The 23,214-nt window shown below is 44.7% G+C and overlaps 1 protein-coding gene across 1 annotated transcript in view; it reads left to right on the plus strand.

Annotated features, from left to right (window-relative positions):
* Positions 1-300: 300 nt before the first annotated feature.
* The window catches only part of Bcl2 (BCL2 apoptosis regulator), a 167,242-nt gene continuing 144,328 nt past the window's right edge, over positions 301-23,214 (plus strand). Inside the window, exon 1 of the mRNA XM_070028993.1 lies at positions 301-892. Coding sequence (XP_069885094.1) covers positions 314-892 — 579 coding nt within the window. The 5' untranslated portion in view covers positions 301-313. The remainder of the gene's footprint in view (positions 893-23,214) is intronic.

A 23,214-nucleotide genomic window follows, 5' to 3' on the forward strand; every position in this document is an offset into this window, starting at 1 on the left:
AGGACGAGGAGGAGGAGGAGGAGGCGGCGGAGGAACCCCACACCGCCATCCAGGGTTCCGCGTGACTGCAGACACCCCCTCCTCCAAGCATGCCCGGCGCACGCCCCTCGAGATCGACATTATAACTCGTCCTCTCTCTCCGGCTCTCCGCGCGTGTGCGCGAGGGTGGGGGCGGGGGGTGGGGAACCCCGCGCTCGCGCGCGCGCGGGGCGGCAGCGAGGGAGCCCCCGCCGGGGGGCGCTGCTCCGGGTCCCCGCGGGGTCGCGGTGGGGGGGAGGGGAGAGGGGTGGGCACGGGGAGGGGAGGAAGAAGGATGGCGCACGCGGGGAGAACCGGCTATGACAACCGGGAGATCGTGATGAAGTACATCCACTATAAACTGTCGCAGAGGGGCTACGAGTGGGACGCCGCAGGCCCGGAGGCCGCCCCCACGCGTGGCATCTTCTCCTCCCAGCCCGGGAGCCGCCTCCCCCCGCCCGCGGCGCCCCGGGACCCCGCAGCCAGGACCTCGCCGCCGCCGCCCGCCACGCACCCCGCCGCCGCCGCCGCCCCGGCCCCGGCGCTCAGCCCCGTGCCACCTGTGGTCCACCTGACGCTGCGCCAGGCCGGCGACGACTTCTCCCGCCGGTACCGCCGGGACTTCGCCGAGATGTCCAGCCAGCTGCACCTGACGCCCTTCACCGCCAGGGGGCGCTTCGCCACGGTGGTGGAGGAGCTGTTCAGGGACGGGGTGAACTGGGGCCGCATCGTGGCCTTCTTCGAGTTCGGTGGGGTCATGTGCGTGGAGAGCGTGAACCGGGAGATGTCGCCCCTGGTGGACAACATCGCCCTGTGGATGACCGAGTACCTGAACCGACACCTGCACACCTGGATCCAGGATAACGGAGGCTGGGTAGGTGTGAGGGGGTGCGTGCGCGCGCGCGTGCGCGAGTGCGCTCGGGTGGGTCTGGGTTCGAGATCTCGGGTGTGAGTGGCTGTGGTTAGAGGGTGCGTGCCGGGAGGGGGGAGATGGAGTCGGGATTGGGTCCCAGGTCCTCCCCTTGGGTCTGGGGCAGGCTGGTTGAGCTGGAGAGTAAGATGGGCCTTTCCTGCGGCCCCGGCCGGCGCTTCCTGGCCCCAGGTGTTGCCCATCTCGTGGGACGCGAGGGCTCGGAGATCTAGCGTCCGCTCCAACGTGGTCCCAGTTAGCCGGTGGACGTGGGAGATGTCGGGGACCGCTCAGGCGCCAGCCCGCGGGGTCCGAGGCCCCCCTGGTGGACAGTGCCGTGGCCTCCACGTAGGTGTCCTCCCATGAGATGGACAGACCCCCCCAGTGGACCGAGACCAGGCCTCTGCTGGCTCACTCCGAACGCTTGCCCACACGAGAAGCGCAGGCGTAGCGGTTTCCCTGGAGCACGGAGCTGTGTGGGTGAAGAGGCAGGGTAGGCCTCGGCCCCTGGGCACATTCCCGGGGAGCGTGGCCCCCGGGCCCTCGGGGCCGTGGGCGCCTCCCCGGGAATCCTCAGCGAGGGGATTTGCTCTGCGAGCCTTCTTTGCATCCCACATCCCATGCAAGACTTAAACCTTCGCTGGCATCTTGGCGTCTTACTATCCCCCCACCTAGATCCGCAGCATTTGGCCACCTTCCCTGCTGAAAACTTGCACCCAGGTTATCTGTGTGAGGAGAGGTGGTTCTTAGCTTGGGATTTTCTTGAGCGCTGACTGCAGTTGAAGTAGCTAATCCCTATAGCTTCGCAGACTGTCTGTGAGGTGGTGGTTCTCTGGTCCGGTGCTACATAGAGCTCTCGTCATTCTACCACCCAGCAGTACTTTTTCATGAAAAGGGGTGGAGAGCAGGTCCTAAGAGTTGGGGTGTCTCGTCAAGATCTACACCTCATATGTAAGACAATCAAGTCATTCTTATCTGGTTTCTTTTTTTTTTAAAGACCACTTTGTTTTAATTTGAAGAGTTATCTTCCAAAGCACTTGCCTTTTCTAGTTTTGGGGGGAGAATGATTAATATTGTGTTATAGAACCTATCAGGTGCCAAGAGTCTAGAATTGACTGCACGTGGAGTTCAAACGCGTATTACTTGTTTTTACTACATCTCACAACATGAGCTGATGTTCAGAGCCCCAAAAGAGGGGGGGGGGGAAACCCCAAACAAACTGGATGCTTGAGTGAACATCTGATGTTATTTGATCAAAGGTGACAAAATATTGATGTTGCTATTCCATCATTAAAAGTAAAATTAACTAGGCTATCCACATTTAAGCCTCTACACTTCGAATGCTCTTTATGAATTGCCTGTTTGTTGGGAACCCACATTATCAGAATCTTTAGTAATTCCAGAAGAATTTGCTAAAGGATGAAAAACGTTTTTGTTAAGAGTTTCATTAAGTAGGTGGTTTGATTTTTAGTCACTGTATCCAGACTCCAGAAGGATCATTTTAAAATCAAAAGAAAAACTAATACTTTTACTACTTACATTTTTATGAAATTTTAAAACATTTTGCCTTCTAGTTGAAAGAAATCCAAGGTAATAACTGCCATCTATTAAGTTAATAAAAGGTGGGAAGCCAGGCCATATGTTTAGGATAGAAATTTAGATATAGCCCTGGCCTTGAGTTGAATTGCAGTATGTTAAGATCTTATACAACTGAGTTTCTTTTTAAATGAAGCATCACTTTTTTTTTCTGTTTCCCATTGGGTTTTCCTTGTCAAGCCTATCTTTGTGGTCAACAGGTATCTGGGGTTGATAAATGTACAGACTACATTTTAACGATGCCAAACCACAATGACATACTGTAGAACATGATAAAACACTTTTTTTTTTTGACAACTCCTATAGTAAAAATAAATCATATAGAACCACAAGTGACTCAGGGTAAAATGTGTAATAGTTTTCAGAACAACACATAGATGGTTGGCTATCTAGCAAAACAAAGGAATTTGGCACACAAAAAAGTATGTATCAGGAAATACATTCATATGTGAACATTTCGGAATATAAGTTGGAGTATTTGCAAGTTATTAATGATTCAACCATCAATTCAAATGTGTGGTTTTCATCTTAAGTTTTCTTTTTTAAAGGCATCTGGCATGCAGACAGCTTTTCCTCCAGATTTGCACCAGTCACAGTTGCATCTGTAATAATAGCTTGGATCGTACGGTGTTGGGTTGGTAACAGTGAGGCAGGTTCAGGAGAGGGCTAGCATAGTTCCTTGCCCTGAGACCACAATGTGGCATTTCTAGGGCTCTGTAGATCACCTTGATCTCTAGAACACTTTACGGTATTCTTGATGTCATCTTTTCTGTTCCTTGCTTTTCTTTTGCAAAGTCCAGACCCTTCCTTGGCTGAGGGGAGTTCTTCATATCCTAGGCTGTATAACATGGAGAAAGCATTCCTTGTAATGATCAGCTTCTGATAAGTGGTCCCTGAAGCCTTCAAATTAATAAAAGACTAAAGAAGTAATTGGGTGTAGAATGGGGTGTGGCTTCATTCCTAAGTCTGAATAAGGCTTTGTGTGGCATGCAGAGAAAGAGGAAAGAGAGAGCATTAGCTTTAAAACTGCCTAAGACCTTGGCACTGAAGTGTGGCTCCCCGACCAGCAGTCTGAGTGTTATTGAGAGCTTCTTACAGCTGCAGAATCTAAGACTCACCCCAGTGCTACTGTGATTTGTGTGCATGTTGAAGTGCCGTGTGCTCCCTACTAAGTTGACTCCTAGGAGTCTATTTGTTGTTGTTATTGTTTTTGGTGGTACCAGCTACTGAACTCAAGGCTTCACTCTTGCTTTGCTTTCTTGCTTGGATGGTGCCCGGCCACTTAAACCATGCGTCTGGGCTTTTTTTGGAGATGGAATCTCAGGAACATTTCTCTCTGGGTTGGTCTTTGAACTTTACTCTTCCAGACTTCAGCCTTATGAGAAGCTAGAATTACAAGGTTTAAGCTACCAGTGCCTGGCTTCTGAGGGACATCTTATTTATTTATTTATTTTTTAGGAAGAATCACATCCTGGAATGGATTGTGTAGGGCCTCTTTTTTCCTCTTTCCTGGAATACCAACTTTCTCAGATGGTCACTAGACCGGTGGGACCCTGTGAAGTAGAGTGGAGAGAGGGAGGGATAGGTGAGCAGTCTTCTAAGAATGTCATTTTGATGTACACCTTTTGTTTCTTACAGTATTTTTAGTATGAGTGTGTTTGTGTATTTATTATATGAAGTAGACCTACATGGTCAAGGGAAGGAAAAAAGTATCTGGATTCTTAAAAGGAAAATTCAAGAGCATTTTCCATGGTAGTTTTGTAACTGTTTTTGTAATTGATTATCAGTGGTCCATTAAACTAAGATGATTTTCCTACTGCAATTAAAAGGCAAGAAATTTGCTCCTTTAATGGATGTATTAGTATTTTGGGGGGGTGGGGGGGAGTCAATCATGGAGCTTGAACTCAGGGCCTGGGTGCTGAGCCTGAGCTCTTTCACTCAAGGCTAATGCTCTACCACTTTGAGCCACACACCACTTCTGGTATTCTAGTGGTTAATTGGAGGTAAAAGTCTCAATTGACTTTCCTGCCCAGGCTGACTTTGAACTTGATCCTCAGATCTGAGCCTCCTGAGTAGCTAGGCTTATAGGTATGAACCATCAACACCCAGCTCTGTTAGTACTTTATCTCCTTACAGCACAGTTTAAGTTCTGTTAAAGAGTTTTTGGTGGCCTTGCAGTTGTTTTGAGACTAGGGACTCTTGCTTGTAAAGAGCAGAAGCATGAAGGGTAAGCTGATGGTAAAGGAAAATTGTGAACCTTTCATGCTATAAACCAAGAAGTAGGACTGTCCAACTGATGTTGAGGAGTGATTCATATATTTTAAACAAGAACATGCAGGAGATTGACTTCATTCAGTTGATGAGGGAGTAGTCAGATTTTTGTGTCTCTTTTCTGAATATAGTTCACATGTATGCATCCATCCAGCTAAATTATTATTAACTGGGAATTGGTACCATGCTCATGCCAGTGTTCACTGTTCGTGAAAAAGCCTCATTTTTCTATTGGTTGAGTATCAGCTGCTTACGGCCCAGTTTTGGCAGTGAAATGATGGGATTAAAAATAACATTACAAAGATACAGTCTTAAATAATCCATTTAATGATGAACTTTTCCTTGGGAAAGTGCATCTTTCTGCTGGCTAAGAATCACATGGCCCCTTTTAATAATTTATTTTGTAGGAAAAGAATGCATTATTGCTCTTGGAGTTTTCAGTCATGTGCTCTTGAGTGATTATATTTCTGGACCTTCATACATTTTTTTTTTTTTTTTTAGTTCACTGAGTTTTCTTCCGTGTTAGGGCTTTTGGTTGCTATTTAATGTGCGCTGAGAACATTCTTTCATGCATCTTACTTTGAGTTGTGCTGTCTAGTGAGAACAGACTGTTCTTTCTTGTGAGCCTTGATGGAATTGGTACATGTCGTATTGCTTAAATGTCATTAGGCCACAAAGAGCATACCAGGTAACAGAAAGCCACAGATTAAAAATAAATAAGAGCCTGCTTCTCACCATTTTCTCCCTTCTTCTCGCTTCCTTTTCTTCCTTTCTGCTCCTTGTCCTACTCCATGTTTTGGGAGGGATGAGAAACCCACTCCTGAAGCAGCATGTGGGTGCTTTGCGCGTGGATGGGCCCGTCTCCCCACCCACTCTGAGAGCCTCTCCGCGTGTCTCTGCAGTCCGTTAGCCAAGTGGTATTCAGCAGGAGGGCATTTGTGCTAGAAAACAACACTCTCTTTGTAGCCTGCAAGGAGAAAGTGTTCTTTTCCCCCAGAGCTATAATGTATTGGAGGATCAGAGGTTCTCTTAAACCTTTTGGAGGTAATGCGATATCACCTTATTCAGGTATGACAGTCGCCTTCCAATCTGGTTACCGAGTCCCCTGGCTACATCTAGAGATCACCCAGTCTGTTTACTTCTGTGGGAAGTGTCTCCTTCCTTCCTTGTGGTTTGATGTCTGCACAGAATTTGTGATGAAAAATCACTCAAGAACTGAGACAGTTACTCACAGACTAGGTGGCAAGGCCTATGTGTGTCCTGGGTTAGACTGAAGACACGGGAAGGAGAGGTTGTTCCTGGCCTAGATGAACCGAAAGGCCAGGATTTTCAGTGTCTTCATCAACTCATTGGTACCACACAGCCCCACAAGCCAGATTCCTGGACTACAGCATTTAGAAAGAAAAAGCAAATAACCCAACAGATGCGATTTTACTTCTGTTTTTATCTAGAAAAGTTATTTCTAACCTTAAAGCTGTTCATGTGTGCATTAGGCCTAATTTAAATAAGGGGCAAAAATGCAGATAACTTAAAAACTACTGTCCTCACAGAAGGAGGCCTAACAGAACTGAAAGGCAAGGGGGGAGTTCCCTTTTTAGATAGTAACCCACTAAATATTATTTATGCACATTAGGAAGACTTAATAAACACCAGTCTACACTTTGTGAAGAATTGCATTAGTGCTTCTTAAGTAAAAAAACAATGAAGGCTCTGATTAGGATGATTAGAGCTGGGTAATTTGAAGAGCTTTCTTAAATAACGCATTCTTGTCTCTGGAAGGTTTTGAACCAGAGCAGAGCTGCTTGCTTTGGGAGAGAAGAAAAAGCTGCTATTTCAAGCCTGCGTCACTCTACTCTCAAACGCTTCTCTTCTGAAATGTGACTTCCATTTTTCGGAAAGTCTTGGTCCACTGTGATACCATTTTCCTCAGGAGCAGGTGAACGTGTTGCTTACAGTGCTTACAGTCCTCTTTTTGAAACTTACATAGCTTTTTTCCCTTTTTGCAGTATTCCTGTGGTTTTGGTGTTGTTTGTTTGTTTGTTTTTGATGTGCCCAGAGCTTTGTCCGCATGTCACCCGCCTGTCCTCCCGAGAGAATTGAGGATGTGACTTCTGTTTCTCCAAAAGAAGTTGGGTTTTCTCATAGAGCCTATACTTGCTGTCACCCCCTACCTGCCTGCTCACTGAGCACAAGCTGACCCTCCGTGCAGCACCTTGCTACTATTCAACTGGTAGAATTTGCCTGGAGAATAGCAATATGTCTAGATTTTAGCATGAGAGGGCAGAAATGGGGGTGTAGCCATAGGTGTAGTATACCCCCATCTAATCTTGTCATAAGCAGCAGCACAGGTAAAAATGCTGCCAACGGAAGCTAGCCAGAGCTTATAAATCCCAGGGCAGAGCAGATAAAAGGTGGTGTCTTAGTGGCAGCGTTTTCACGTCTTCCCATCTCTGTAGTACAAAATGATGGTGTGTAAGACATAACTTGAGTCTTCCATACATTTTGACTGAACTAAAATCACTTGTAGTGAGAACTACTTCCCTAAACAGTCTCCCAAACGTGCTACAAAGAGAACATCTCCCCGACGTGCTGGGGTGGCTAGTTTGCTTTGGCTCCTTGGGAGATTTTCTTGGGCGATGGAACACATTCCATGAAGAGATGAAGGATGGAACACACCTCTGTTTACACACTGTCCGTGGGGCATGTGCCTCCGTGGGAAACTCCTCCATGGGAATATTCGCATTTCCATTTGGCCACCGTTTTGCCTTCAGAATTTCAGAACAGGGCCATATTCCCTTTTAAATTAATAATCAGCTGTCTGAGGCGTTGGTGTAATGAGTCAGAAGCTTATGACTGACTCTACTCTGTTCTTTATTATGTATGTCTCCCCCAAAACAAGCCCGGAACCCACTGTGTCAAGCGAAGCCTTAATTCTTCAAAGGAGATTTTCTGTTTCCCATTGAGACCAATACATCTCTTCTTGTGACAGTTGCAATGACAATATTTCTCTATTTTTAACTGTCGAGTAGACAGTTAAGTTGCAAAAGAGTAATGCAGTGTATACTCATTTTAATGCTTGGAGCCCCAAACAAGGAATCAATGTTGCAGCTTGTCTTTTCTTGACTTTTTCCAGTTCTCTTAAGCAGATAACTAAGGCTTCTTTATGACTCGAGTCTAGGTTATTGACTCTGAAATTGAAATGCAGCCAACTCTCCCTCTCAACTGCATTACAATTGTCTAAGAGCATTTGGAGCACAGACTTAGTCCTACAAGTTTAGTGCCTATCTAGTATATAATATTTATCCTCACTACAATTAGGGTAGGAATAAAACTATTTAAAATTATATCATCAGCTCTAGATATTGATTGTGTCTTTGGAAAAGAATGTTGGTCCATTAAAGCACCTCTATGTTTGAAATTGCAGGGCTGTATCCTAGCCATTTCTTTCATGGGTTCCTATCAGCTTTAAATACACACACACACACACACACACACACACACACACACACACACACTCACTCACACACCACTGAGAACCTAAGAAGAGTTTTAAAGTATTTTATAACAAAATTAAAATAAGTACAATGAGGTAGAGCCACTTACTAAACATTAAAGCGATAGTATAAGGAGAAAATGATCTGAGGAAGTTTCTGTGTGTGTGTGTGTGTGTGTGTGTATGCGCATATGCACATAGGTGCCAATACTGGGTCTTGAACTCAGGGCCTGAGTTCTATCCCTTAACTTTGTCTCTAAAACCTGATGCTTTACCATTTGAGCTACATGTCTACTCACTGCTTTTTGGTGGTTAACTAGAGTCTTATGAACTTTTCTACCTAGGCTGGCTTTGAAGCTCCGTCCTGATGTGAGAAAGAGTTAATTAAGGAAAATGAACAGTTGTCCACAAAACTTAGCGCTGAGTAATTAGGGTAATGATGGGTATAGAAAGATCTGGTGACTGAGAAAAGTATGCACATTGTTATATTGATTTTACAAAAACAGGAAAAAATATTGGAGGCCTATTGTTTGCAAAGCTTTGGGCTACTTGTTTCCATTAAATAAAAATGTGTAGGACAGTGATTTCTTGGGAGAGCTTGTCAAGCAGTGAAGGCTGAGTAGTGTATAAGCCTTGACAATCTTTACTGGACAGAGAGGTCTGGTTTAGCCTGAAGGCATTTTGGAAGAGTTGCACATGGGCGATGACTTTGAGGCAAACTGTGGGGAACAGATAGTGGTGTCGGCAGAGGATTCCAGAGCAGTCAAGGTAGGCAGGGCTGGGTGATATCTGTTTTGGGAGCTGTGGAGTCTCATTTGACTAGAGCATCAAGAGCACTTGGAGATTCTACTTAGTGAATGTATCATTTGGTCCTAACTTGATAGATGTTGGAAGGATCCCAAAACAAGACAATAAGTGGGTGTGAGGAAGATGGATGAGGCAGGCTGGATGGGGAGGCTGCAGAAGGAAACAGCCGAGTCATGTGAGTTGGGTGGAGAATGACAGGGTAGTCGTGGAGGTGGTACACAAGGTGAACCAAAGGACAAAATGTCAGGAGTGAGGGAAGAAAACCATCAGAGGATTCAGGGAGTGTACAAAGCCAACAGTATCTTCAAGAGAGAAAGCAAAGACAAGAGAAGTTACGACTTGGTGATTTAAATGTGATGAATATAATTTTGAACATTTTAAACTTCAACTTCTGTGAGGATGCCCAAGTCAAATGCTCAGTAAGAAGCTGGATGGATGGATTAGTTCTAATTAGTGTCTTCCCATTTGTGGCTCTAGGACTGACAAAATCAAGGCTCTCTCAATCACTGGGACTTCTTTATGAAATACTTCTCGTATTAAATTCAGGGTCATGGGCTGGGAAGGTGGCTCAGTGGTAGAGCGCTTGCCTTGCATGCATGAGGCCCTGGGTTCGATTCCTCAGCACCACATAAGCAAAAAGAAAAAAGCCAGAAGTGGTGCTGTGGCTCAAGTGGTAGAGCGCTAGCCTTGAGCTGAAGAGCTGAAGGCTAGCCCAGGCCCAGAGTTCAGGCCCCACGACCAGACCCCCCCCAAAATAAATAAATAAATAAATTCAGGGTCTCACCTAGCATCGTGGGTAGTGGATGGATAACTGCATATTGATGGGATTAAGAAAATTGCAGTTTAGAGGCACTTTGGGTATCTAAGCCATGGTAACTAGTGAATGCTCCCCATTCTCTTACTACAGAGTGTGTTGGCCAAACGTTACCTCCTATTGGTGCATTAATATTTAACAGAAACAAAACCAAAAAAAGACCTATTAATTTATCTTTTTCATTATATTGCCAAGGTACGTTGTTCCTCCCTAAAAGTAAATCTGGATTTCACTTAATAATAGACATACAAGAATAATGAGTCCTTAAAATCAACATTAGACACCAAACTGCTAGTGGTCACATATCTGTTTAATTAGCATCAGTTCATTGTTCAAGGGGGCTTTCATTTTGACATGTCCATGTATGTGTACAATATACTTTGATCAGACTCATTCCCACATATTTTTGTTTATATGAAGTTGAACACACACAAAGACTATACATATATGCTTCCCTCTCCTCTTTCCTTGAATTTCATGTTACCTAAACTGTGAAGGTCTTGATGATTGAGATTGATTATTCATCACTTTATCATTAAAGAATGAAAAGCTTGCCAGGCACCAGTGGCTCATGCCTAGCTAGCTGCTCAGGAGGCTGAGATTTGAGGACTGTGATTCGAAGCCAGCCTCTGGAGGAAAGTCTGTGAGACTCTTCTCTCCAACTCACCACCAAAAAGTCAGCACTGGAGCTGTGGTCCCAGTGGTAGAGCACCAGCGCGAGCAAAAGAATTAAGGGACAAAGGGACAGTGCCCAAACCCTGAGTTCAAGCCCAGAACTAGCACACACTCATGTGTGTGCACATACACACACACACACACACACACACTATACAAGGCTTGTGTAAGATTCTCATGGTAGGGAGCAAGGTAAATGTTAACTCTGAACAGACATGAAAAGAACAGCATGGAAGTCACCAAGATGAGTGGGCCTCCAGTCCTCCTAGAAAAGCGAGCAGCCAACTGAAGCTAGAAGTCGTTATAGCTTAGCATCCCCAGAGGTGAGAGAACCAGGAGTTCATTTCTGAAGACGTGCAGTATAGGCTGTCAGTGCTGCTACAGATCCAGCTGTCGGCCTGGTCACTTTACCCACGTTCTCCACTCTGGTTCAGGAAAGCCTCCCAGCCAGTCTGTGGTTTTGAGAACTGGGGGAATTTGTATTTTGAGAATCTTCTGGGTTTAGCACAAAGGACACTCCAAACCTTGTTGCTCATCATTTGTCATCTGTTCGAGAGAAAGACTGTATGACTTGTTTACTCGTAATGAAGCCTCGTCATACTTCTCCAAGGGCTTTTAAAAGAAGGATTTGTCCCCTTGCAGACGTCCCCATGAATGAAACCACCAGCAAATTCTCTTTCCCTTTCCCCTCCCCCTCCCCTTCCTCCCTCGCTTTTGAGGCCATCTGTGCCTTGCCTTCCCACTGCCAGCCCCTCTTCAAGTGGCTTATCTTTGAGTGAATTCAGAAACTTCAAATTATAAAGGACACACAGATAATTGGCCTGGTCTCCAAACTATCTGTCCCCTGCGCTGCTGCCAGATCCTTCTAATGAATACATCCAGTGACAGTGGGGTTCTTGAGCCTGTCCGGGTCCGTGAGAAAATGAGCCCCTCCGCTTTGTAACAGCTTGTGGCTCAGGGGGAGACGTGACAGCCACTGCCCAAGTTTTCTTTGAATGTAGTTTTCTTTCCCATAAATGATACTTTGAGAATCCAGTGGAGGGGTTATTAGTTTTCTATTTCATGCTTGGCCTGTGTGTGGGAATAACACAAGCTGTCACTGCAAATCAGTAGCTTAAACAAGCTTTGTCTGGTTCATGTGAACATTTAATATTTGGCTCGATTAAAAATTAACTGATGAAAAGTACATGTCGTTGGAATTTGAAAATACCTTTTGTACGGAATATTTCAAAGGCATGACCAATGAATAAATGGGTGGTTTTTAAAACACAAAGCCTTGTGGGGGTGTGGGTGGGGCTAATCTGAGCAGACAATCATTTTAAGGCCTCTCTACCTGTTTGGTCTGGCATGTGAAAAGCAATGTCCTGTTTGTGGTTGCTAAGTTACTCAAAAATGAGCGAATAACTTTTTTTTTAATTGTTGTTGTTAGTTTTAAATTGGTCACAGGTTTAAAACACATAGGACAAAAGATCGGCTATTCATTTATCCAGCACATTTACACCCTTTACCTATAGCACGAGGTCAAGCGTGTAGGCCCACGGTCAGGGGTGGGGTGGCCACAGATCATAAAAATCCAGTGCTGCGGACTGTCCTGATGCTAGAAGAGGATGTTCAGCAGCAGGAGACATTTGTTAGAACAAGGAGGTCTTCCCCGGAAGAGCAGCAAAACCTCCAGGGGGAGCAGGGCAGAGCCTAGTGGGTGGAGGACCAGGGAGAGCAAAATGTGTCCACAGAAAACTTCTTCCACAACAAGCTTTGTAGAGATGGAAGAGTAGATCTGGGGTGATGCAGGAGCGTGGGTCACTGGGGTGGTGCTGTGGGGATCAGAACAGCTGGGGATGGAGAGCTTGGCTGTAAGTGAGATATATATATTATATGTGTGTGTATACACATATATACACGCACACACATCTATGTGTATGTATATATATATGTATATATATCTTTTTGTTGTTGTTCAGTCATGCGGCTTGAACTCTGGGCCTGGTCACTGTCCCTCAGCTCTTGAGCTCAAGGCGAGAGCTCTACCGCTTGAGCCACAGCACCGCTTCTGGTTTTCTAGTGGCTTATTGGAGATAAAAGTCTCATGAGTTTTCCTGCCCAGATTGGCTTTGAACCGCAATCCTCAGATCTCAGCCTCCTGAGTAACTAGGATTACAGGTAGGGAGCCACCAGCACCCGACATGTGTGTGTGTGTATATATATATATATATATATATATCTTTAAAGGAGGATGCTGTCAGTGATAGTCTGAATATTTCAAAGCAGCTCTCATTTCTTTTCAACTACAATAGTCTTTTTTTCTATAATCATTTTCAAAAACAGTGTGGTCATTGTGCTGCTTAGGTAGAAACACCTCCCTCCCCTCCTCTCCAGCCTAGTTTTATGTTTTTTTAAATTAACATGGTCTGCTTGAAAACTTGATGTTGTTAGCATCAACGTTGCAATAAAACTTCATTTAGGATCCGTTAATAAAAGGGCATTGGAAGAATTCATTCACAAATGCAAGGCAGTGTGCATAGAATTTTTCTCCCAAGTTTGAAAAAGAAAAGCGCAATAGTGGTCGGTAGGATTTTAGATTTTCCCAAGGAATTCCATATCTGTTGGTCCATTTGGTCTTTCCAACATCCCTAAGTCAGGGAGGGATTAAATTCCAACTTTTCCCTGCTGGGGATTCTCTAGCTTGTTACCTGTTTATTCCCAAGGGAAGAGAAGATTTTGTAAGAAAGCAGTGTAAGTGCCCCGCATTGCAGGGCCGGTTTCAAGGAGAGACCAATAGCTCCTGCTATCATCCTGCTTCTCTGGGGATGGCAGAAGACCTGAGATTGCTTAATCAAATAGGTTTCATTTGCAAGCAGAGTATCCTTGACTGCGTTCTGTCTGAACAGTATCAGCAAAATTAAAATTCAGTCTTTTTGTTTCTGGTTGTTTTCCTTCTTTTGGTTTGACTTCTGAAGTGTTTTTTTTTTCTTTTTCTTTTTCTGAACTGGGCAACCCCTGGCTAGTGCCTATAATCCTCGTTACTCAGGGGCTGGGATCGGAAGAGTGTGGTACAGACAAAGCCTGTGAGACTCTTTATCTCTAATTAACCACCAAAAAAGCTGGAAGTAGAACTGTGGCTCAAGTGGTACAGTGCCAGCCCTGAGTGAAAAAGCTCAGGGACAGCACCCAGGAACTGAGTTCAAGCCCCAGTATGGTCATAAAAATTACCAAACGAAGAACGATTTTGCTGGAGATGGGCATCTAGTTGCCTGCCACCATAGATGAACTAGCAACCCTTGTAAAAAGAGAGTAGCAGAGTTAGTGAGAAACTTCTCCAAGCCCCACAAGTGTCTCTTCCAATAGAGCAAAAGTGGAATTTGATCAACATACATGATGCTTCTTGATTGTCCCTCTTTAATAAAGGTGTTACTTACTTTTTAAATTGGGCTCCCCTCTTTGAGTGTACAGGAAAAAAAAACCCTATCAAGCGCTCATTGAACTTACCATATGGCAGGGCCCTCCTGTTAGGGCTTAGCCACAGCACTTAAAGGGCACGTCCGTTTCCACTTCACTCATTCAACAGATGTTTTTGAAGAGTTTACTTTGTGCCAAGCACTCGTCTAAGGTGCTGAAGCTGGCACAGAAAACATGAAAGTCAAGAACTGTCTTTTATTTGTCTCTTGAATGCAATCCTGTAGACACATCAGACAGCAAATAGCTGCAGACGAATGGAGAGAGGAGAGTGGGTGAATTCAGTTGTAATGTTCAAAGTACACATGTAAAAATGGAACTTGGGATGAATGGGGTTGGGAGCTGTGAAGGATGACATTGGACTCATAACCTGATGTATTAAATTGAAATAATGAATTAACAGCTCAATAGAAAGTCTACCTGGCAAAGCAGAGGCGAGGGATGGGAGGGAGGGATACAGGGAGGCCTGTGCCACTGCACGCTCTTGGCACAGCGGAGCTAATGGCTTTTCTTCATTAGCAGCTGAAGATGGTGTTCTACTCGAAGATTAATGCTATTCGTAGAATCTGGCTCTGAACATCAGTTTCAAACGAGTTCCCATTCACAACCTGGCATTAAAAGCCGTGGCTTCTATTTGGGGTGCAGGTGTTTGAAGCATGTTTTCCCTTGCCAGTCAGTCACGCTTCAGATTTCCATTTATCACAGCATCGGTCATCGACCTCGGCACCACTAGTCAGGAAGGAAGGAAGCGAAGCATTTATGGAGTCCCCTTGGGTGTCAGAATGGCAAGTTTGACCCTTTTTTGGATAGGAGATGATTTAACCTCAGTAACCTCCTCCGGAGAGAAGGAAGTGGACTAGATAGAAGATGAGGAAACTCCAGTATCTTCTCCTAGAAAGAGGCAAAGCCAGGGTCCTGTAGACAGACCAGCTGACAAAGAAGGTCCTCTGGAACTTAAAGAGAAGTTTAAACATTTGAAAGAGAGACCTATTAGTAAAAAAAAAAAAAAAGGCAGATGTTGCAAGGGAAGCTTTGGTTTCTTTAAAAATCCAATTAGCCCTTGTTCTTTAAGTAAGGAAGAGGTGAAGGAACTCTTTTCTCACAGCACGAATTCTTCCTAGAGGAAAAAAAAAAAAAGGAAAGTTAAATGAAACTTTGCTTGCTTCCCTTGGATTCCATGAGTCTGTATAAATACCTGTTTTTTTTTTAAAAAGTAGGGGTCAGGGATGTGGCTCCCTTGGCAGAGTGCTGGTCTATGAGTCCAAGTGGCAGGTACTGAGTTTGAGTCCAGGTCTCAGTCCTTAAAAAAAAAAAAAAAAAAGTAGCTGCCTCATTTTCAAGACTAGATTCCTGTTTCCAAGGCCTTCAGGGAAGGGCACTGGTGAAAGTAACAGAGCTGGACCTAACCGCTGGAACCCGTGATCTCACTGTCCACCGTAACCTGCCTAATGTCTTAATAAAAAGCCGGGCAAGGCTGCGGTTTCCCTCAGCTCTGAGCCTCCTCCCTAGGCTGGTCTTATTTTAGGCATAACCTTAGTATGGTTTTTATTGCCCCGCGATGGAATGACATGTGACTCAAGTCTACAAGATGATGATATATCTGTTTTTAGACTTAGCTGTAAATTTTATTCTACTTGTAAACAAACCCACCTGTAGAGCCCTGCCTTTATCCAGTTAGGGTTGTTTCCATCCCCTGCATGCTAATTTGGATACTTTGGCCTAGAACAACAAAGTGTTTCCAGAATAACTGTTGAACAGGATGCAGTGTATTGACTTGTGGAACTCAGGGAGGTCCAGCTTGGGCCAGTAAACTCTTATACTTAAAAGCTAGCTTTGGACAAGATAGTAATCTCTTCCTCCCTCCTTAGGAAGCCCATCTCTACTCCTACTTTCTCATGAACGGTATATCTCTTTGTTATGAAGCAGATACAAATCGAATATTAAGATAAGTTGAAGTTCACATGCAGAATGCGAAACTCAAAAGAAGAAGAAGCTCTGAAGTGTTAAGACATTTGGTTAATATAGATACATTCTTAAAAATTAAAATTCTCCCCCAGGCACTGGTATGCCTTTTTAAAGTAGAACTATGTGATATTTCACAAGGAAGCGAAAAAGGAAGGGAAATTATTATTCAAGCAGAGGGACGATAGTAACCTTTCATTAGGCGAGACCAAGAGTTCAACAGGAACCTCCCCAAGCCCCCAAACCCAGGACTCCTCATTAGTTGAACTAAACAAGTCACCAGCTCTTTCTTCCCTGTCTCTCTCTCTTGTTTAATGAACCACACGGGTTGTTTTTTAAGTTGACCCAATATAATCCAGAATGTTTAATTTATAAGCTATAAACCAACAGCATAATATTTAAAAGGCTGCCTGTGTGTGTGTGTGTGTGTGTGTGTGTGTGTGTGTGTGTGTGTGTGTGTGTGTATGTTGTTCTTTAACAGGTTGTGTGTGACCTCTTAGTGACAAACTTGTGCTGTCAGGAAGAGGAAAGCGTAGGCTGGATTCTGGGCTTCTGGTTTCCAGTGTGAAAAGGAGATGGTTGGGATTCTTTTCAATGTCCTTAGAGAAATAAGGAGTGCCTGTTTGTTTCCGGTTCTGGAATTTGTGAGTAGAAAAAACCTTTATGACGGCGAAGTGTAGTAATATTTTCAGAGATCTCTGTTTAAGGATAATTACCCTCCACACAAGTAGAGCAGGAAGTAATTTCACCCCTCTGTGCAGAAGGAGGTTAGAAAGTTTTCATGCGAAGTTCACGCGCAGCTCCCGAGAGCTAATCAGTGATTGCCAACCAGTCGTCTTCAACAGAGTGACGGTGGTGCTGCTGGTGGTGGTAGTGGTGATGATGATGGTGATAATGCTGGTGGTGGTGGTATTTGTGTATATTAAAGCATATATAACATGTTGGGGATTGTTAGCGACAACACACTGCTCAGCTTTTGGAGTTTTCAGGAAGCTTCTCTCTACCAAGGCCCCCAGAAGTGATGACTTGGGGCAAGCCTCCCCAGTGGCAGGCAGGATGCGGAGAAGCCTGTTTAGGAAACCATTTATCTCGAGTAGACATAGCATCTGCAATGACCTGAGCAGAAACAACAATGGCAGTGACATCAGCCTCACAGCCTTTTTTCCCTGGCATAAGAAACCAGTTATGTAAGGAAAAAGGAATTTCTCTGGGGAAGAGTCCTAGAAAGAAAGCAGCAGTTGAGATAAAAATAACAAAGATATAACATAGGATCCGAATGTTTTCTGTGTTTTCCCATCCACGCTCGAGGCCTTGCGCGACTGACTGCTCATTGCCACCCATCTGGGCTGGATGGCCCTGTCCATTTGACTGGTATACACCCGAGTCCAGTGGAATTGCTGGGTACCGTGGAGTTAGTGGAACTGTACTTTAGATTTGTCCTCAGCATACCTAGCTGGAAGAAGGGATCTTTCAGGGGAAGCTTGCTGTAAAAATGGAAGCCCAGGGCTTTCTGGAAGGAAGGGTGGTGAGTTTGGTCTCTCATCTAGGACCAGAATCTGAGCTGTCCTGGTTCAGGTATCTGCACCCGCCATCATGGATCATTACAACCTCCTCTGAAGCTGTGTTCTCACGCTACAGGTCAGGGTCTTGTAAAATAAGTTCTTGTCACAGTAAAGCATGTGGCTGCCAGATTACACCTCAGAGGCCCTCCCCCCTGCTTCATCCGGAAGACTTCCAGGTACTGTGGAGAAAAGATGCTGTTTCTATGCTGAGTCTGATTCAGGGGGTGGGGTGGAGGGGTCATGCTGATAAATGGTGATAAATAGTAGTGGCCACCACCGTGTGAAGAAAGAGGAGGAAACCCAGCCAAACTCTCTTGGCTCCAATTTTATGCAAATTGGCTTAACAGAATGCAAATGATTTCTCAGTAATTCAAGGCCCAAGGACACAGGCTCAGCTGTTTACGGTAGTGTCTCTGGGCTTTAGATCCAGCCGCTTTTGAGGCAGGGCAGGGCTCCAGCAGGACAGGTTACAGATGGCTTGGGAAGGAATGGCCGCCTGCAGCAACAGACACCACGCCTGGAATTGCATCCACGGAGCTGCAGCTTTTCCTCTGGCAGAAAACAGTACAAGATTGATGTGTCTGGGGACCAGGAGAATGTCAACGCAACTCATGCTTTCCAAAGGCCCGTATTTCTCGTATCCCCCAATGTTTCTATGATCATGGTATATATGAAACACTTCCTTCTCCCGTATATGATGATTGGTTATTTACCTGCTGCAGGCACTTGAACTATATATTGAGAAAAGGCTACTATGTACCACCTAAGTGTGGAGCTATGACCCTGTATCTAAATGTACTCTACCCTTAGGTTGCCAGAATGAATGCAATACTATTTCATCAGTACATTTTATATTAATTACATGTTAAGGCAGTGTTTTTGGATATACTGATTTAAATAAAAAATATCAAATGTGGTCACTAGGAAATATAAATTTTGTTTCAATTGGACAGTACTGGTCCAGACTTGTAACAATTCATTACAGGATGTGAACACTATTCCCACACTTGGGTGTTATTCTATGCATTCTGGTTCTGGGATCACATTTTTGTTGATTTCCATATTTGCATATTATTATGCAGGAAGTTGAAAAGCCTTTTTTTCCTCTGAAATTGGGGTACAGTGGAGATCATTTGCAGTATCCTGTATAGCCCTGTTTAATGTGTTTGTTTCCAGGCTGTGGTTAGTCCCACTGACTGTCTCTTATAGGAAGGCAAGCCTTGCATGCCTTCGCATGAGAAAAGAAGGGGGAAACTGCCAGCCTGCAGTTAGAGCTGGGTTGGGAATAGAATTTCAGCCTTTGACTTGCAGCCCAATGCCCATTAAAATAGGCTAAAACTTGCTCGTGGAAATATTTTCTTGTAATATTTCTTCCAAAAGTAATAGAACATAGTCAATTTAGAGATATTTATGTGTACATGTGTAAGGCAGATATGTTTGTGTACATATCCCACAGCCAGCTAACATGATGTCACCCAAGGTCGCATTGGATATTCATTGTCAATGTGCAACTCCCGTTGGGATTTTCCCATCCACTTGAGGGAAGGGTAGGGTCAGGGTGGCAGGCGTGTTGTCACAACCAGGGCTGTTTTCTTCTGTTGGAAGTCAGACAGTTATGTTGAGCTCCTGGCAATGTGATGCAAGGTTGGAGAGTCTTGAGATTGAGTGTTAGTCATCAATGGTATAGAAACACAAGGCAGGTTCCCTGGACCATTGAGGGTGGGGATTACATCTGACATAGGAGATGGCTTAGGACTGGGATAGAAAGGTGAAAATTCCTAGGAAGAAGAAAGAGGCTGTGAAGGCCAAGGCGTGGCGGCAGGAGCGGCAGGTGGGAGCTGTGTAGCCTCCAGAGGCCTGGAGGGGCCGCGGCCTTGGGCGTGCCTTGCTGGCCCTGCTAGGTACTTGCTGTTCTGGCATGTCACATACTTTCCTGAATATGTGTTTCTTCGTCTTCAAGTGCAAGAATTGAGTAAGAATCCCAGTACCATTTTGAAGATACAGCAATTGGCAAAGACTGTATCAACCAGGTCTGAGTTTCTATTGCCATTCCTTCTGCTGCCTAACACATTCAAGGTCACCACGATCATAAGTGTGGTCATTGGCTGAACCCTTCACCTGGCCCTGAATTCTAATTACCCTCTAACTGTGGCCAAATACCTACATATACTTAAATAAATACCTACCTCCCGACATAGGTGCATAGCTATTGTAGAATGAGATCTAAAAGTGCTTATTTCCTCTTGTCGTTCTGGGCTCTTTCTGTTCTCTTCATCCCAATGCTTTCTGAATTCTAATTATTTCTTACCATATGTCTTCAGAGTGTGGTATTAAACAGGTACTCCTTCCCTCACATTGATCACAAATTTTACCAAATCTTCTTTTTAATCTTAAACGATTTCCTCATCTTTTATACCTCCTGTGAGTTAAACAAGCTTCCAGGCTAGAGATGAATGACAGAAGGACCTAACTACTTTTTCTCCCCAGGACTGTATTTTAACCGCAGGGAGACAAAGCCCCCCCCCACCGGCCCCCCATCTTGGAGCAGCTTTGTAGAATCCTCTCAGGAGCACATTCCCTCACTCCAGCTTCCAGCCACCTCTTCCGCCTCATTATACTTTGCTTAGCACTGAGAAGCCTGGCATGGTTTCTGTTGGAATGAAAAGTTTGGCAGGGCTGCCCTAGACAACAGCACCACAAAACACTGTGGCAGAAGGTTTGGTCTACATACCAAGGCAGCCAAAGTATTAATTGCATTCTCTGTGATCACACAAAAAAAGGCGCTGAATTATTCTCTTCATGTTTTAAGAATGACAGGCCTTCGCACTTCAGACTCAAAGCATAGTGCATCACATGGCAAGGAGAAGCTAGATTTGAGGACAAAAATTAAAAAAAAAAACAACCCAAAAGCATAGAAATGAAATGGATTGGTTGCCAGATACTCCTTACAAAGATGGACAGGTAGCCTGTGTCATGATTGATACTGTAAAATGGATATCAGGGAAAGGCCAACGAAGAGTTTTCATACATTTACATGATCTAACTTCACAATCTGAGATCTTATTTCAGACATTGAAATGGGACTTTCTGTAATTGCTTCATTATTTCTTTATTTTTTAAAATAGTTGTACAAAGAGGTCTCGATTGAACATATCAGTAGATGAGTACAATGCACCTTGATTAATATCTCCCCTTCCATTGTACAACGGAACCCCATACATCCCCTCACCTTGCCTGCTTTCTGAAATGGGATTTGTCCACTTGCCTGCTACAAGTTGACCCCCTTTTCTTTCATGTAGGTATATGAAAAAAATTGAGAAATCTGGATGTGGTATCTCTGTGTGTTCTTTGCTTCCTTGGACCCTGATTTTCCTCATGTCCTCATGTCCGGTGTCCTTCAGTCTCTTCCTGCTGCTTTTCCTTGGAGCCTGCTGTTCCGCCTTCCAGAAATGCGCCCCTTCACCACGCACCCCCACAGACACCCACCTGCAGGCTTGCTGATCCTATCTCCAGTCTCTGTGCACCTGTGGAGATTATTTCGCAAAGAGCTGTTTGTGATTCTTTGACTTGGTTGGGAGGACAGATAAAGCAGGTGTCAGCCTGTGTTTGGGGGAATTTTCCTATGCTACCCATTGTTATTCTGTTGGTACCCCACCCTCTCCTCACAACCCCCAAAAAAGAGAAGTACAGCTGCTGCTAATGTTCAGAGTTTGAGGAGGTTTTGGTTTAAAATGTTTGTTTGGATCTGAGGGAATTTTGTGCTGTACAGTGCCTGGGGGCAGGACGTGCAGTGTGATCCTTCTATGATTAGACTCCATTTCTCCTCCTTAGTCTTCTCTGTGTGGCACAGAGACGCTGGCTGGGAGTTCTGCCTGGGGGCTGAGTCTAGGCTAGGGTGGCATTGACTTGGTTATCATCTCATAGGCTGTGTGAGGGCTTGGCCCAGGTGATGTTTCTGAACCGGCTCTGTCAGAGAGAAGACCCTTCAGCTCAGAGAGTCAGGGTCCTCAGGTCAGGCTGTGCAAGCTTTTGCTAAGATGACTTGTCTCCAGCAGTGGGAAGCAGAGTGCCTAGACCCCTAACACCCTTCTGTCTTTGGGCCTGTTTGTCTATTGTATCCGGCAGAGAGCCTCTAAGCTCCTCTCCCCATTGAGTGTGAGGGCGCCTTCTGCTCAGTGAATTTGCTGCAGTAGGCACCTTGTCCAACACTTTTGGATCATACCTGGCATGCTCACAGACTCAAGGAGAACTGATAGCCCACCCCTGGGTGCTCTCATGGCTGAAAAACTGTGCCACACAGCAGTGAAAATGGCTCTTTGGTTGCTCTCTGTCAACTTCATTGGCTGTCCATTTCCCAAGCCATCTGGCTGGTCATGCACTCAACCTTTTCTGTCTGCGTGCAAGCCTCCCACGTTAGGCTCAGAAGCAGCTTCCAAGCTACCATTGTTTGTGTCCGTTCAGGCTAGAAGAGTCATGAACCATATGGGAAAGCTTTCCTACAAAGTATTTTGTTTTGGTTTTTCAGCTCAATCTGGAGAGACTGCTAATCGTTCATATCTAGGATGGCCAGAACTTTAGTTTCCCAGCTGGAATCCTTGCACGAGGAAGGAGGGGTGTGTGAGTCATTATGCTGGGATGTCAAGGTAAATCAGGATGTTCCCAGGCAAACTGGCACCTGCAGTTCTAACCCTGAACATGTCGGTCTTCATTACTGGGGGTTGTGCTAGTCCTTCCAGGACTTGTCCAAAGGCTAATGAAGAATTCTGTAGATTTCTATGCATTATAAACACATCCACTAGCAACCCTCCTGTTGACTATGTATTTACATACTCGACTCCTTGAGCTCACCACGCGTGAAAATGCATTCTAGTCATCTTGGACTCTCATGGAATAATAGCCTTTTCGTGGAATTCTTCAGGGCCCTACACCATTTTATAGGCAATCATTGTTCCTTCCCCGCCCCGCCCCCTCCATGGTACTGGCCTCAAACTTGCTAGATCAACCTTGGATCAGGCTCCTCAGTCCTGCTTTTGTTCCTCAGTTAGGGTCTTGCGCATTAGCCTGGACCAGCTTTGGACTATGATCCTTTGCGGGTATGTACCACCACAACTGGCACCCAGGTGTTGTTCTTTTCTTTGTTTGGGATTCTAAGACTAGGAAGAAGAGACACACCTCAGTGCCACCCCTGGCCCAGTAAAGATTGCCTTCTACCCTTTTGATGAAAGAAATGAAAGAATCTAAAACATGACTATTCCAAAACCGTGTTTGATAATGTGACAATAGTTACAACTAGACCAAGTGATTCAAGGCCATTTGCTTTTACCTCTTCACTCTTCAGTGTGTTACTGGGTATACTTTTACAGATTACCTTCATGCTTCTTGGTTTAAATTGCAAACTGCCAAAGGAAAGGAACTCTGTGGCTTAAGTTTGTCCAAATGATCCACAAGCATAGCTGTGGACAAGTTGATACTCGATACTTCTTCAGTCTTGTGTTTTTCAGTACTAGATGCTGTATTGATTAGCAAAAGGCTATTTTTTGTGAGGGTAGATATCCAAGTACGTGCTTTGCCCCTTATATACTATCTTGGAAATCTTTGGTAAGACAAATGATAATTATAATATAACTATATAAATAAATAAATAAATAAATAT

This window comes from Dipodomys merriami, unplaced genomic scaffold, assembly GCF_024711535.1.
Source record: "Dipodomys merriami isolate MVZ:Mamm:240054 unplaced genomic scaffold, mDipMer1.0.p SCAF_2, whole genome shotgun sequence".
Lineage (NCBI taxonomy): Eukaryota > Metazoa > Chordata > Mammalia > Rodentia > Heteromyidae > Dipodomys > Dipodomys merriami.